General features: G+C 48.0%; 1 protein-coding gene across 1 annotated transcript in view; it reads left to right on the top strand.

The window, feature by feature from the left end:
* CDK15 (cyclin dependent kinase 15) overlaps positions 1-15,840 on the top strand; it is an 84,150-nt gene that overhangs the window by 59,258 nt on the left and 9,052 nt on the right. The window contains 1 exon segment of the mRNA XM_032799435.1: positions 14,411-14,548. Coding sequence (XP_032655326.1) covers positions 14,411-14,520 — 110 coding nt within the window. The 3' untranslated portion in view covers positions 14,521-14,548.

Raw genomic sequence — 15,840 nt, 5'->3', positions numbered from 1 at the left:
GCTACCTCCTATTGCAACGTCTCCAGTTATCATTGTAAATTGGCGATGAGATGATGTTATCAGTTGTTCTGTAACTTCTGCTGGTCAGTGGGTGCTCCTGGCTGGCCTTCAACTGACGTCGGCCGGGGGGGTGCATGGAAAAAATGGGAATGACTCCCCGGTCATTCCTCTTATGTTTTCTTAAATAGAGTCAGTCCTGCCCTAGGAATACTGGGCAAGTCTACTAGAGGCCAAGAATGAGCTGGCCCATGTCAGAGCCCAGAGATTGGCGGCAAACTATGAGCGCAGGCCGATTATGGTGGTGCCTGCAAAAACGCCCCACCTCGTTGCTTCCCTCCTCCACACCCTCCTGGGCTACGCTGCGCAGTCGTCCCCCATTTGTGTGATGGAAGTAATAAAGAATGCAGGAATAAGAAACACTGACTTTTTGGTGAGATAAATGAGGGGGAGGAGCCTCCAGCGTGCTATGTTATCTCAGAGGACATTAAAGGGTGCGGGGAAAGAGCCCACCTCCGCTGCTATGATAGTGCCAGGCAGTACATAATCTATTCTTAGAATGAAAGCGTGGGGAGGGGGTGATGGACTCAGCTCCAGGTTGCATGGAATGAGATATTACCAGCCGTTCCTGTACCAAAGCGCCAGGCATGACGGGACTCATTTGCCAGTTTTCCCAGCGGCCCGCTGACCGTCACGAGTCCGGCCAGGCACTTCACGAGGCTGCAGTGATGGACGATGGATAACAGTCATATTGCCACATCTGCCACGGCGAAGGAATGCTGTGTTTCAGCGCTGCAGCAACCACCGTTTTACCAGAGCATGCGTAGACATAGGGGTCGACATTGAAAGAAAGCGACGAAACGAGTTTTTTCCTTTTTTGCTTTGTGGGGGGGGGAGGGTGTAAATTGACGAGATATACCCGAAACACCTGGGAAAATTTTTGACCTTCAGGCATTGGGAGCTCAGCCAAGAATGGAAATGCTTTTCGGAGACTGCGGAGACTGTGGAAGCTCGAGTCCTCAGTTATCCCTCCCTCCCTCCATGAGCGTCCATTTGATTCTTTGGCTTTCCGTTACGTTTGTCACACAGCAATGTGCTGTGGCCTCTGTCTATCATAGCCTGGATGTATTTTTTCAAATCGCTTTGTCATTTTGTCTTCTGGAACGGAGCTCTGATAGAACAGATTTGTCTCCCCATACAGCGATCAGATCCAGTATCTCCCGTACGGTCCATGTTGGAGCTCTTTTGGATTTGGGACTGCATCGCCCCGCGCTGATCAGAGCTCCACGCTGGGCAACAGGAAAATGAAATTCAAAAGTTTGCAGGGCTTTTCCTGTCTACCTGGCCAGTGCATCCGATTCAAGATTGCTTTCCAGGAGCGGTCCATCCGGTCACAATGGTGCTCTGTGGGATACCGCCTGGAGGCCAATACCATCGATTTGCGGCCACGCTAACCCTAATCCGACATGCCAATACCGATTTCAGCGCTACTCCTCCTCTCGTCGGGGAGGAGTAAGAAACCAGTTTAAAGAGCCCTTTATATCGATATAAAGGGCCTCGTTGTGTGGATGGGTGCAGGGTTAAATCGGTTTAATGCTGCTAAATTCAGTTTAAACACGTAGTATAGACCAGACCTGAGTGAGAGAGACACATCTGTATTCCTTTTCTGTTCACCCAGTCACAGAGCACAAATCTACTTTGACACTTTCAGAAAAATGAAAGATGGAATCTCGCAGGAGCCTGCCTGTGCCGGGGGGAGGAGGGGAGCACTCACAGCAGGAGGGAAGTTGACTTTTCTTTATACATATAGGGTTTTTTCCATGCAGAGTTTAAATTATGCCTGATAAAAGGAGTTTTGTGGCTGTTTCAGTTCTTTCAAACCCTCCTGGCTTCCTCCCAATTAAATGAGGTTTGTCAAAGCCACAGGGCTCTGCTGCTGCCGGAGAGGCGGACAAGCACTTCCTGCAGTGACATCTCAAATCCCCAAGGGAGGAGATGAAAGTGCCAGTGCCAAGAGACAGAGAAAGAGAGAGTGTGGAAAAAATAGGTACAGAGACAGACAGACAGTAAGACAGAAAGGGGGAGAGAGAGAGAAAGGAGAAATAGGAGAGGGAATGAGACAACAGACTGGCACAATGTGTCACTCTCCTGGACAAGATATAATATCCAAGGCATATTTCCAAACAGGGGATGAATTCTTTTCACATCAGTTTATATACCATCTCATATTTATTGTCGCTGGTATTGCACTGCATAGCAGTGAGAGGCACCTCAGTGGACAAGAAATTACATGTTGTTAGCATAGCAACGAATATGCTGGGAACAAAATTAAAGTCTATTGGATTGAAACAAGTATAGTATGATTGTACAAGATCATATTCATGAGCAACTCATTAGGACTGTACAAATTAGGCAAGTTTGAATAATTCCCCATGCATCCATCTCCATTGCTATGATCACGTAAGACATTTGTTCTCCCGTATCATTTTGGTATCACATCATTTTGGAATTGAAATTTTGCATTCTCGTTGCTATAACAACAGTGCAGATTTTAAATATGTTCTGTTCCTACTCTGTTCTGAAGGATGCTGTGGAGTAGTTTGTGTCCTCAGAAGGAGAAAGTTAAAGCAGGAGGGCAAAGAATGAGTTCGTGATAAAGGTAAAAGGGGGGGGTTAGACTTCGAGGGATGCAGAGAGGAACCAAAATAAGGGGGAGAGAAACCAACAAAATCAACATAAAAAATGCTCCCCCTGGAAATTCTTTTATCTTTTTGTGAAATAATTGTAGCTTGAACTGTCCTTTACATAAGTTGCCCTGACAGGTTTGTAGCCAGAGGATATCTCCTAAAGGTTACTTGTGAGGGGAAATCGGGGAACCAATGATTCAAAGGCCAGAGCCCTCCTAAATAACATCTTTGTGATTACTGAAGTGAATGCTAATGGACAGACAGTGGCTGCTGGCCTGTGAGCCTGAGAGCTGGGTGACAGGAAGCAGGGAGCTCTTTCCTCCCACTTGAGAACCTGAGTAGAGGGGGCTAGAATGTGGTCTTTGTGCTCCATTGATACAAGATACTGGGGAAGTGGTATAACCCACACTAACAGAGTATGGGTCTTAATCCTTCCTCTACTGGTTAGTCCACATAAGAAGCTGCAAGCTGCCAGCTAATGTACTCCACCTTTAGCGCCAATGACAGAGATTCAAGCTTTCAGCACAGTAGGTCCTAGGTTCAAACCCCACTCACAGTCCAGCTACACTCAAATACATCAGCACCCCTGTACTACTGTATATCAAAGGGTCACGGTCCTGCCTTTTTCAGAATGAGCTGGTAGTCTGGAGCCAGCAGTGCTGTTCCCTTTAAAAAAGTGTAGCAATTTTCACCCCTTCTCACCCTGAACTACCCTATGACACAGTCCCCTGCCACAGCAATGTAGATAAAGCCACAAGTTAGACCAGTGAATTGCATCCTGCTGCCTGGTATGGCTCAGTGTTTACAGCCTGAACACCAGCACATCGGATGAACAATTTATGTGGAAAAACAGAGCTCCCTCTTCCTTTCATTCTAGTACCCCATTTCTAATGGCCTCACACTAAGTTAGCCCCCGAGGTTGTGTGCCATCAGAACTAAGGCAAAGTAGTATTTGCCATAGCTGCAAATGTAGTTTATTTTTACATTTCGTTTGCCTTCAAAGGCTTTAGAACTGTCCTTTGGGATGGGAAGGCAGTAAGCTGCGGCACTTTGTGGATGGCACCAACATAGTCCTGTAGGAAGAACTTAACTAGAGAGCAGCTTCACTCAAGAATCCAGGACTGTGATGCTTGATTACCAGGGATAGAGGAATCACAGAGGTCTGAACTTGATGAGCCTTCAAGTTCCCATTGGACTAAAGGCCCAGCTCAACAGAAGCTTTTCTCACAAAGTGGGTGACATCCAGCCCTGTGCAGAGGATCAGCCCAAGGCCTATGGGCCATTAAGGCTCACTCAAGTCCTATTTTGAGTGGTTAAGTAAGATTTAAGTGGTGCACGGGCCTGATGCTGGGCCTTTGCTAGGAGGGGATTTTCACGCTTTGTGAACTGGTGATGAGAGATTTCAAGACATGCAAGAGTACTTCCCAGCCACTTTCAGGCACACATGGTGTGTCTGCTCTGTGTGGTTGGCCGAAAATTCCCCATTGTTGCTACCACCACTTCAGTTCCAGCGTGTGGGGTGCTGGTGTCAACAGGGCACAGGACTTTTAGCCGCTGTATCAAGTAACTCTGCTCAGAGCAGGCCTAGACAACACAGTGGTTAAAACAGCACTACCTTGTTAATGCCTACACTAGAGCTTCCACTGCTGCTCCCACTGGCCCAGTGCAGAGTAGTGTAAAGTCAATAGGCAGCCTGCAGGAGGCTATTGTCTGTGAAATAATCTCTTGACTGAGTCAGCTGCTTTGATTAGATTCTCAGTCACAACGGAAAAGTTTATGTACTTGCATCAGTGTCCGACCACGTGCTTGTTCCACCGCTGAGTTCTGCCGTTTGGATGGAGACATCCTCAGGACTCACTGTTAGACACCTCATGTTGAAAATCAATTTTAGATGCATTGAAAGTTTTAAGGCCATTTTAAATGTATAAATACAGTTTTAATATGTCTTATGTGGGAGTGACTCAAAGTTCTGCAGTTGGTGTTAAACAACAACCTCAGTTTATGCTGGCCCATGAATCAAGGCAATCCTTTCTATAGGGCAGGGGTGGGCAAACTTTTTGGACCGAGTGCCACATCGGGGAACAAAAATTGTACGCCAGACCATGAATGCTCACAAAATTGGGGTTGGGGTGCAGGAAGAGGTGAGGGCTCTGGTTGGGGGTGTGGGCTCTGGGTAGGGCTGGGAATGAGGAGTTTGGGGTATAGGAGGGTACTCTGGGCTGGGACCAAGGGTTCAGAGGGTAGGAGGGGGTTCAGGGTTGGGGTAGGGGTGCGAGAAGGGGTGCAGTTTCCAGCTGGGGGTGCGGGTTCTGGGGTGGGCTGAGGATGAGAGGTTTGGGGTGCAGGAGGATGCTCCAAGCTGCAATCAAGGGGTTTGGGGAGTGGGAGGGGGATCACGGCTGGGGCAGGAGGTTGGGGTATGGGGAGTGGCTCAGGGATGTAGGCTCTGTGCACCGCATACCTCAAGCGGCTCCCGGAAGCAGTGGCATGTCCCTTCTCTGACTCCTATGTGGAGGTGCGGCCAGGTGGCTCTGCATGCTGCCCCATCCGCAGGCACTGCCCCTGCAGCTCCAATTGGAGTGCCAGAGAGGGCCATTGGGGCATGTAGGAGCTGGAGTGGGGCCATGCCATGGCTTCTGGGAGCTGTGTGGAGTGGCCCCTGACCCAGTGCCCTGACTGGAGCACCAGAGCGGGGCCAAGTCGCATAGTGCGCCCCCCAGCGTCCCAGCTGGAGTGAAGCTGAGCCAAATAGTGCAGCCCCTGACCCAGCGCCCAGGCTGGAGCGGGGCCGAGCCGCATGGTGTGGCCCCCGACCAAGCACCCCAGCTGGAGCACCGGAGCTGAGCAAACCCCAGACCCTGCTCCCCAGCGGCAGCTCACGGGCTGGCTTATAACGGTCGGCCGAAATAACCCTGCTATAGGGTTATTTCGGGACAATTTTCCAAATCTTTTCTCATTCCTTACTCAGGCAAAATTCCCATCAGCCTCAAGTGACCTGATTTTCAGAGAGGCTGACTTATATGGAAGTTCTGCCTGTGTAAAGTCTGAGTGCCTTTATACCACAGCTGTCGGTAGCAGGCAATGCAAAGGTGCAACACCCTAGAGCAGGAGCTCCTGGAGGCACAGGCCTCTGGAAATGTAGCCTCTGCTAACCCCTTTGAAGTGCCTGCAGCTGATTTTGTGCTGCCTGAGTGCGAGTAGGCCTGTGCCTGGCCCCTGTACAGGAGCACAGGGGAGTAGGGCTGGGTGATGGGAAGGAAGGAAGGTTCCCTGTGCCTATTCCCCCATTCATGCTCCTGAAAAAGTACAACTAGCCTTGAGTATAAACCTCCAAGTTTGGCCCATATGCACTCTGGCAAACTAAGTACAACAGACAATGCTGCTCTCAGTCACGCTGGTGTAAATCCAAAGTAACTCTACAGTGGGCCTATGTTTAATATGTAAATGTTCAGGCAGCAGAACATCCATGACCAATGGGTGCTGTTAATACTCTTGAATATTTACAGACACCACATGCTAAGAGGTTACTAGACAGTCTGTATTATTTTGTCTAATTACAAAATAGTATCAGAGGTTTCTTTAAGTTGCACTTTTCCTTTAAGACCATTGCAGGCAAATCTAAAAAGATTTAGTTGTCTTGTTTGCTGTGAAAGGTGCTGAGACCAATACCATTTAGTCACTTTCCATTCTCGACTGCACTTCTGCCTTCATCAGGTTATCGGCAGAGACGCGTAAATGGAGATGCAGTGATCAGATTTCTAAGGCACAAAAGTTAACGCTAAGTTTGAGACAGTGACAGCAAGCAGCCACGAGCCTAGGAACTCAATTAGTCTGAAGGACAACTATCTCATTATCTTCCCCAAAATGATATAAATACATAGGAATATAAACATTTAAAATCAACTCTCTATTGACTGTCTAGTTGACTGAATTTCCCTTCTCAATTTCTTTAAACACCCACTTTAGTATTTATTTATTCTAAGCGCGAAGCAGCTGTGATAATTAGACTGTCAGATTCGGTAAGTTAATGAGGAGTCACTGGAGTGGAAGGTTTTGCATTTGTGAGATTGCTGAAGGAGAGAAGCTCTATGCCTTCTCTCTCTTGCTCTCTTTTCTTTTTCTTTCTTTTCTCCCTCCACTGGGTGGGAAGCAGAGAGCTTGGCAGTGCACAGATCGATCTGAATCCCTTTGATTAGCAGGTTGCATTCCCACCACTGTTCTGCCAAATAATGTTTTCCTATTGTTTGTTTGTTTTTAAAAAAAGGAGCAAACAAACAAAAACATAGTTGAGATTTTTAGGGGCAAGGGAGCCTGAGTTTAAGAGTTTAAGAAACACACCTGCATTCTCTCCTTCCCTCTCCAAATATGCATAGGAAAGTGAGCGCTGAGAAAGAAGTTTCTAAACTAATTTATGTCGGGTGATATGAACTGCCAGTAGTAGCAAAGTAATAGTGTAAGATTCCCCCTTCCTCACACTTTACAAATGGGGGTACTGTAAGCCAAGGAAAGTGATTACAGGTTTGCTTCAACTGAAACTTGAACAAAGGAATTTCAGCAGATCTGCAGTTAAAAAGTTTCCCTCTTTCCACTGGCTAAACAGAGGGTATGTCTACACTACGGGATTATACCGATTTTACAGAAACCATTTTTTTAAAACAGATTGTATAAAGTTGAGTGCACGCAGCCACACTAAGCACATTAATTCGGCGGTGTGTGTCCATGTACCGAGGCTAGTGTCGATTTCCGGAGCGTTGCACTGTGGGTAGCTATCCCATAGCTATCTCCTAGTTCCCAGTCTCCCTGCCCTTGGAATTCTGGGTGAGATCCAGTGCCTGATGGGCAAAAAACATTGTCGTGGGTGGTTCTGGGTACAGCCTCACCCTTCCCTTCATGAAGCAGCAGACAACCGTTTCGTGCCTTTTTTCTGGGTGAACTGTGCAGACGCCATAGCACAGCAAGCATGGACCCTGCTCAGATCAAGACAGACTCATGGATGTTGTAAACACCTCACGCATTATTGTGCGGGCTATGCTGAACCAGAACCTGCAAAACCAGTGAGGAGGCGGCGCGGCAACGGCAGAGCGATGACGAGAGTGATGAGGACATGGACACAGAATTCTCTCAAACCACGGGCCCCTGCGCTTTGGAGATCCTGATGGTAATGGGGCAGGTTCTAGCCATTAAACACCGATTTTGGCCCGGGAAACAAGCACAGACTGATGGACCGCATAGTTTTGCAGGTTTGGGACGATTCCAGGGCTGCGAAACTTTGCATGCATAAGGGCACTTTCATGGAACTTTGTGACTTGCTTCCCCTGCCCTGAAATGCCAGAATACCAAGAGAGAGCAGCCCTCACGGTTGAGAAGCGAGTGGCAATAGCCCTCTGGAAGCTTGCAACGCCAGACAGCTACCAATCAGTCGGGAATCAATTTGGAGTGGGAAAATCTACTGTGGGGCTGTTGTGATGCAAGTAGCCAAAGCAATCATTAAGATTCTGCTACGAAAGGTTGTGACTCTGGGAAATGTGCAGGTCATAGTGGCTGGCTTTGCTGCAATGGGATTCCCTAACTGTGGGGGGGGGATAGATGGAACCCATATCCCTATCTTGGCACCGGAGCACCAGGGCACCCACTACATAAACCACAAGGGGTACTTTTCATGGTGCTGCAAGCACTGGTGGATCGCAAGGGACGTTTCACCAACATCCACATGGATGGCCAGGAAGGGTTCATGACGCTCGCGTCTTCAGGAACACTACTCTGTTTAAACGGCTGCAGCAAGGGAATTACTTCCCAGACCAGAAAATAACAGTTGGGGATGTTGAAATGCCTGTGTGACCCAGCTACGCCTTGATGTCATGGCTCATGAAGCCATACACAGGCAGCCTGGACAGTGGTCAGGAGCTGTTCACTACAGGCTGAGCAAGTGCAGAATGGTGGTAGAATGTGCATTTGGCTGTAAAGGCGCGCTGGTGCACATTACTGACTCGCTCAGACCTCAGCCAAACCAATGTCCCCATTGTTATTGCTGCTTGCTGTGTGCTTCACAATCTCTGTGAGACTATGGGGAGACCTTTATGGTGAGGTGGGAGGCTGAGGCAAATCACCTGGCCGCTGATCACGCGCAGCCAGACCCCAGGGCGATTAGAAGAGCACATCAGGAAGCGGTGCGCATCAGAGAAGCTTTGAAAATGAGTTTCATCATGGCCAGGGTACGGTGTGAGTGTTGCGTTTGTTTCCCCTTGATGAACCCCCCCCTTGATTGACTCATTCCCTGTAAACAACCCACCCTCCCCCTTTGATTACAGCTTGCTTAAGGAAATAAAGTCACTATTTGTTTAAAAATCATGTATTCTTTATTAATTCATTATAAAAGAGGGAGAAACTGACAAGGTATCCCGGGTGGGTTGGGGAGGATAGGAGGAAGGAAAAGGCCACTAAAAAAATTTCAAAGTAATGACAGCCTTTTGGTTGGGCTGTCACGGGGTGGTGTAGGCGGGTGCACGGAGCCTCCCCCACGTGTTCTTACACGTCTGGGTGAGGAGGATGTGGATATGGTGAGGGGTGAGGGTTTGTTATACAGGGGCTACAGCGGCACTCTGTGATCCTGCTCCTGTTCCTGAAGCTCCACCAGATGCTGGAGCATGTCAGTTTGATCACGCGGCAGCCCAGAGTTGCATCCCGCCACCGCTGATCTTCCTGCCTACACCTCTGATCATCCTGCCGCCACCTCTCATCTCGCGTCCTCCTCCCTCAGTTCACTGCATCTTTCCTGTAATTTGATACCACGTCCCTCCACTCATTCAGATGAGCTATTTCATTGCGGGTCACTTCCGTGATTTCCGAGAACATTTCGCCTCATGTCTTTTTTTTCCTCCGCCTTATCTGAGCTAGCCTTCAGGATGGAGTAGGGAGGCTTGAAAATTTGCAGCTGCATGAGGGAGGGAAAAAAGGGAGAGAAGTATTTAAAAAATACATTTTACAGAACAATGCTTATACTCTTTCACGGTAACAACACTATTCATCTTACATAGCACATGTGATTTGACTACAAGGTCGCATTTTGCATCTTAATATTGAGTGGCTGCGGCTCTGGTGTTAGAGATCTCACAGACGCAGGTCCGGGCACTAGAATTCAGCCTGCATGTGACCATGGTAAGCCATTGTCTTCTGCAGCCTCATAATCCAGCGCCCTCCTTTACCAAATACCGAGCAAAGCCCGTTTGGTGCTGCTTCTTTTCTGTTAACTTGCAGCAGCAGAAACCACCCCCACACTCCAATTCTCTAGGATGATCGCTTACCCCTCCTCCCGCCACATGGCTGATATTCATGGAAAATCACTGCTAAACACCCCTCTCCACGTGGCTGGTAGCAGGGAAGATCCCTGCTAGCCAAACGCGAAAAGCTCAGCGCCAATCACCCGCCCCGCTTCCCCCTGCTTGTCTACCTGCAAGAAGGATTTATTTTAACCAACAGGCAAACAGCCCAGTAAGGAATGGCCACTCTGTCCCTTAATTAAATTCCTGAATTTCAACTAGGTTACCATGACGATACACTCTCCTGAGGATAACACAGCGAGATAAAGAACGGATGTTGCTTGAATGCCAGCAATCACTGGGACCATACGCAGCTAGACTTTGTCATGTAATGATACCAGATTACTTGCTACATGCATGGCGTGGTCAAGTGTCCTACCATGGTGGACGGAATAAGGCTGCCCTGCCCAGAAACCTTCTGCAAAGGCTTTTGGTAGTACCTTCAGGAGAGCTTCATGGAGATGTCCCTGGAGGATTTCCACTCCATCCCCAGACATGTTAACAGACTTTTCCAATAACTGTACTGGCTGCGAATGCATCTCAATCCTCAGGGCAAATTAATCATTAAAAATGCTTGCTTTTAAACCATGTTTTATATTTTACAAACGGTACACTCACCAGAGGTCCCTTCTCCACGCTTCATTGTGTGGGACAGTGGCTTGGGAGGGCTGGAGGGTAATTCCGTCACGGTGAGAAAAAGCTCCTGGCTGTTGGGGAAGAATGGAGTGCTGTGTGCTGTCTGCAAAGCTCATAACTCATAGACTCATGGTCAGAAGGACCAATATATCATCTAGCCTGACTCCTGCCACAAAGCAGCCACAGAATCCTACCCATCACTTCTGTAACAACCCCTAACCTATGTCTGAGTAATTGAAGTCTTCAAATTGTGGTTTGAAGACCTCAAGCTGCAGAGATTCCACCAGCAAGCGACCTATTGCCCCACACTGCCAGAGGAAGGCGAAAAACCTCCAGGGCCTCTCCCAATCTGCCCCGGAGGAAAATTTCCTTCCCGACCCCAAATTATGGCAATCAGCTAACACCTGAGCATGGGCAAGATCCACCAGCCAGCACTAAGGAAAGAATTCTCTGCAGTAACTCAGATCCCATCCATCCAACATCCCATCACAGACATTGAGCAGACTTATCTGCTGATAATCCAAGATCAATTGCCCAAATTAAACTGTCCTATCATACATCCCTTCCATAACTTATCAAGCTTAGTCTTAAAGCAGATATGTCTTTTTGCCCCCACTACTCCCCTTGGAAGGCTGTTCCAGAACTTCACTCCTCTAATGGCTAGAAATCTTCGTCTAATTTCAAGTCTAAACTTCCTAATGTCCAGTTTATACCCATCTTGTCCTGTGTGTCTACATTAGTACTAAGCTTAAATAATTCCTTCCCTTCCCAATATTAATCCCCCTGATATATTTATATAGAGCAAGCATATCCCCCGCAGCCTTCTTTTGGCCAGGCTAACAAGCCAGCTCTTTGAGTCTCCTTTCATAAGGCAGGTTTTCCATTCCTCGGATCATCCTAGTAGCCCGTCTCTGAACCTGTTCAGTTTGAATTCATCCTTCTTAAACATGGGACACCAGAACTGCACACAGTATTCCAGGTTGAGGTTCTCACCAGTGCCTTATATAACGTACTAACTGCTCTCCTTATCTTTGCTGGAATACCCCGCCTGATGCATCCTAAAACCGCATTTGCTTTTTTAACGCCATATCGCATTGGCGGCTCATAGTCATCCTGCAATCAAACCAATACTCAAGGTCCTTCTCCTCCTCTGTTGTTTCCAACTGATGTGTCCCCAATTGTATATCTAAATTCTTATTATTAATCCCTAAGTGCATGACCTTGCACTTTTCACTATTAAATTTCATCCTATTACTTATTTACTCCAATTTACAAGGTCATCCAAGATCTTCCTGTATTGTATCCCGGTCCTTTTCTGTGTTTAGCAATACCCCCAGCTTTGTGTCATCGCAAACTTATTAGCACATTCCCGCCTTTGTGCAAGGTCAGTAATAAAAAGGTTAATAAGATTGGTCCCAAACGATCCTTGAGGAACTCCACTAGTAACCTCCTTCCAGCCTGACAGTTCACCCGTCAGTACGACCCGTTGGACGTCTCCCCTTTAACCAGATCCTTATCCGCCTTACAATTTCATATCATCCCCATCTTTTCCAATTTAACTAACAATTCCCATGTGGAACCGTGTCAAATGCTTTACTAAAATTGAGGTAAATTAGATCTACTGCATTTCCTTTGTCTAGATAATCTGTCACCTTCTCGAAGAAGGAGATCAGGTTGGTTTGACACGATCTACCTTTAGTAAAACCGTGTGGTAATTTGTCCCAATTACCATTGACCTCAATGTCCTTAACTACTTTCTTCTTCAAATTTTTTCCAAGACCTTACATACTACAGATGTCAAACTAAAAGGCCTATAGTTACTCGGATCACCTTTTTCCCTTCTTGAAGATAGGAACCTGTTAGCAATTCTCCAGTCGTGTGGTACAACCCTGAGTTTACAGATTCATTAAAAATTCTTGCTAACGGGCTCGCAATTTCATGCGCCAGTTCCTTTAATATTCTTGGATGGAGATTGTCCGGGCCCTCCGATTTGTTCCCATCAAGCTGTTCAAGTTTGGCTTCCACCTCAGATGTGGTAATATCCACCTCCATAAACCTCATTCCCGTTTATCATCCTTCCATCATCCCCAAGCTCTCATTAGCCTTATTAAAGACTGAGGCAAAGTACTTATTTAGATATTGGGCCATGCCTAGGTTATCCTTAACCTCCATTCCATCCTCAGTGATATAGCGGTCCCACTTCTTCTTTCTTTGTTTCTTCTTATTTATGTGGCTATAGAATCTTTTACTATTGGTTTTAATTCCCTAGCAAGGTCCAACTCTACACGGCTTTTAGCCTTCCTCACTTTATCCCTACATGTTCTGACCTCACTAAGGTAGCTTCCCTTGCTAATCCCACCTTTCTTCCACTCCTTGTAGGCTTTCTGTTTTTCTTTAATCACCTCTCTGAGATGCTGCTCATCCAGCTCGGTCTACAACTCCTGCCTATGGTCTTTTTCCCCTCCTCTTCTCCTCCTCATCTTCCCCCATCGACAGAATCCTCAGCCATGGCTGAAATTACCACCACGACCTCGGAATCCACGGACAGGGGTGGGGGTATGGTGGCAGACCCCCCTAGAATTGCATGCAGCTCGCGTAGAAGCAGCATGTTTTCAGCCCTGCCCTGACGTTCCATTTGCTTCTTTGGTTTTCTGGTGGCTTGTCTGAGCTCCTTAACTTTCACTCTGCACTGCACTGAGTCCCTGGTGTGGCCTTTCTCCATCATGGCCTTGGAAATTTTTTCAAATGTTTTTTCATTTCGTCTTTTGGAACGGAGTTCTGTTAGCACAGAATCCTCTTCCCATATAGCGATCAGATCCAGTACCTCCCGTGCGGTCCATGCTGGAGCAATTTTTCGATTCTCAGGAGACTGTATTGTTACCTGTGCTGATGAGCTCTGTGGTCACCTGTGCTGGTGAGCTCTCCACGCTGGCCAAACAGAAAATGAAATTCAAAAGTTTGCGGGGCTTTTCCTGTCTACCTGGCTAGTGCCTCCTAGTTCAGATGGCTTTTCCACGAGCGGTCACAATGGTGCATTGTGGGATACCGCCCGGAGGCCAATACCGTCGATTTGCAGCCACACTAACCCTAATCCGACTGGCCAAATACGATTTCGCGCTTTCCTCTCGTCAGGGAGGAGTACAGAAACCAGTTTAAAGAGCCCTTTATATCGATATAAAGGGCCTCGTTGTGTGGACGGGTGCAAGGTTAAATCAGTTTAATGCTGCTAAATTCGGTTTAAACGCATAGTGTATACTAGGCCAAAGTTTCAGTGGATTTTAGTTAACTAAAGGGGGCCTGATCCTGCAAAGCACACAATTAATTTTATTCATGTGATCAGTAATGAGATTGCTGATGCGCTGAAGTGTTTGTGGGATCAAGTTCACAGCTAATATGTTTTACAGCATCTTATATTTTGTTTTTCTAAAGTGCCTGCTCCTGAATTAAATGCCATATTTTTAACACCAGCAGTTGGGGACAACTGTGATTCAGATAAACAGTTTATCTGCACTAAGATGAATTCAAGTGGAAGGATTTGCCTGGGTGAACGTTCCACGTATATGAAACTATATTTCTCTGAACAGTGGCTTTGAGAAACATTAGGGAGATCAGAGCTTCCCTGGTGTCTCTGTGGCCATTGCTGCTCCCACTCACAATTTTAGGTTAAGAAGCAGAGATATTTGCAGGTGGAGTGAGAGTGTAGACGATACAGAGCAGGTATGGTGAGGAAAACATCCTTTTCAGTCTCTCTCCTCAAACTTGGTTTCTCCACAGCACAGTCACCATTTACAGTTCCAGGAGTGAGGCTGCAGCCAGAAATCTGTGACCTATTTGCTCCTTACCAGAAGGGTCATCGCCAAGCCAGTTCAAGCAAGTTTTGGTGAAAAACAAGAATGTTCAACGGCCTTTTAGGTAAGGAACTAAAAGAACAGTGTTTGTTTTTCACTATAGAAGCTACTGCCAACATCCTCAACAAATGAGATCCCATAACGAGTCTCCATGTGGGCTGGTAAGGCCCTAAGGTGGGGAGAACGGGACAGAAAGGGGTTACAATCTCTCATCCCATAGCAAAACCCGTGGCTGATGAAAGGTTAAGCAGGAAATTCTAAAAAGTTCTTATTCCTGAGCTTTCATCCAGGTGGAGGAAGGGGGGATTGCAGGCCTGTAGCCTCCAAACACAGCTGCACCAACATCCACAAAGATATCCCACAGCTCTCAGAATAGCCAGACAGAGGGCAGACCAGAGGTGAAAGTAAGCTGGTACGGGCCAGTACGGCATACCGGCAAGAGCCAATACACCATGCCGGACTGCACTGGCTTCCGCGGCGGGGATTTAAAGGGCTCTGGGCTCCACACTGCAGCGGGCAGCCCATAGCCCTTTGAATCCTGCCCACGGCTTGGGCGGCCAGGATGGGGCCGCATTTAAAGGGCTCAGAGCTCCCACGGCTGCAGGCAGCCCAGAGCCCTTTAAATCCTGCCCATGGCTCTGGCGGCTGGGCTGGGGCCAGGATTTAAAGGGCTCAGAGCTCCCCGCGGCTGTGGGCAGCCTAGAACGCCTTAAATCCCACTCGCGGCTCCAGCGGCCATGCTGGGGCTCGGGATTTAAATGGCTCAGAGCTCCCTGCGGTTGTGGACAGCCCAGAACGCCTTAAATCCCACTCGCGGCTCCAGCGGCCGTGCTGGGGCTTGGGATTTAAAAGGCTCAGAGCTCCCCGCGGCTGTGGGCAGCCTAGAACGCCTTAAATCCCACTCGCGGCTCCAGCGGCCGTGCTGGGGCTCGGGATTTAAAGGGCTCAGAGCTCCCCGCGGTTGTGGACAGCCCAGAACGCCTTAAATCCCACTCGCGGCTCCAGCGGCCGGGCTGGGGCCGGGATTTAAAGGGCTCAGAGCTCCCCGCAGGCCACACCTCTTCCGGATGAGGCCACACCCCCTCAGGACTCCGGCAGTACCAGTAAGTCCTGTAAGTTACTTTCACCCCTGGGGCAGACCCATCTGCCACTAACCCATGGGCCCTCTCCCCTACCCATCATCTGAAGGGTGTAGACAGGAAAGGAGCAAACTCTGCAGGAATTATAGCTCATAGGGTTAGAAGCATCAGCTCCCATGGTAACTTCCCCATCTCTGTTTTTAAGAGCGACATGTTTGCCATATCAGCTCTCCTAACTCTCAGACCAGTGCCCTCCCCATGAGGCCAGGACGCTCCC

This window comes from Chelonoidis abingdonii, chromosome 10 (assembly GCF_003597395.2).
Source record: "Chelonoidis abingdonii isolate Lonesome George chromosome 10, CheloAbing_2.0, whole genome shotgun sequence".
Lineage (NCBI taxonomy): Eukaryota > Metazoa > Chordata > Testudines > Testudinidae > Chelonoidis > Chelonoidis abingdonii.
The sequence above is the reverse complement of the archived record's forward strand: the minus strand, read 5'-3'. Positions and strand labels throughout refer to the sequence as shown.